Here is a 797-nt window from a genome sequence, read left to right on the forward strand (position 1 = left end):
CCCGCACCGACACCTGCATCCGCACCCACACCAGCACCCGCCCCCAGCACAGCCTGCTCCCGGTCCCGGTCTCGGTCCCGGTCCCGGTCGCAGCCCTGGACAGCCCCTGGTCCCGATCCCAGTCCCGATCCCGGATCTCCTAGCCCAGGTCCTGGGCATCCCCCCCGGTTCTGGTTCCAGCCCTGAGCAGCCCCCGCCTGGTCCTGCGCAACCTAGCCCGCTCCTGGGCATCCCCCGGCCCTGGTCCTGCTCCTGGTCCTGCTCCTGAGTATCCCCTGGTCCTGACCCCGGTCCCAGCCCTTGGTGCCCTCCCGGTCCCATTCTCGGTCCAGGGCACTGCCCTGGTCCTGGTCCCAGCCCTGGTCCTGCGCATCCCCGCCCTGCAGGTCCTGGGCACTCCTGTGGTTCTGGTCCTGGTCCTGGTCCCAGCCCGGCTCCTGCGCACCCCAGTCCCAGCCCTGGGCACCTCCCACTCGTCCCAGTCCTGCTCTGGGCATCCCAGCACCGGCTCTGGGTGCTCGTCCTGGGTTCAGCCCCAGCCCTGGGCACCCCTCAGTCCCGTTCTCAGTGCCAGCTCTGGCACTGTGCACCCCACTCCTGTGCACCCCCCGCTCCCCGTCCTGGCCCCATTCCAGGTGCACCATGGGGTGCAGTGCGGGCAGCCAGGGTCAGGCTGGGGGTCCCAGGACACTGGGGTTCCTTGCCTGCCCCAGCAGTGCAGGCAGGGCACTGCACTGGGGATGTGTGGGGTGGGCTACAGCCTCCCTGGGGGGTTCAGCGGGGGGTTTTGGGGGGGG

The 797-nt window shown here is 71.0% G+C and overlaps 1 protein-coding gene across 1 annotated transcript in view; it reads right to left on the reverse strand.

The window, feature by feature from the left end:
• Positions 1 to 497, reverse strand: part of GIT1 (GIT ArfGAP 1) — a 12,675-nt gene extending 12,178 nt beyond the window's left edge. The window contains 1 exon segment of the mRNA XM_019471764.1: positions 287 to 497. Coding sequence (XP_019327309.1) covers positions 287 to 497 — 211 coding nt within the window.
• Positions 498 to 797: the final 300 nt, after the last annotated feature.

The sequence above is a fragment of the Aptenodytes forsteri genome, unplaced genomic scaffold, assembly GCF_000699145.1.
Source record: "Aptenodytes forsteri isolate BGI_AS27 unplaced genomic scaffold, ASM69914v1 Scaffold66, whole genome shotgun sequence".
Classification (NCBI taxonomy): Eukaryota; Metazoa; Chordata; class Aves; order Sphenisciformes; family Spheniscidae; genus Aptenodytes; species Aptenodytes forsteri.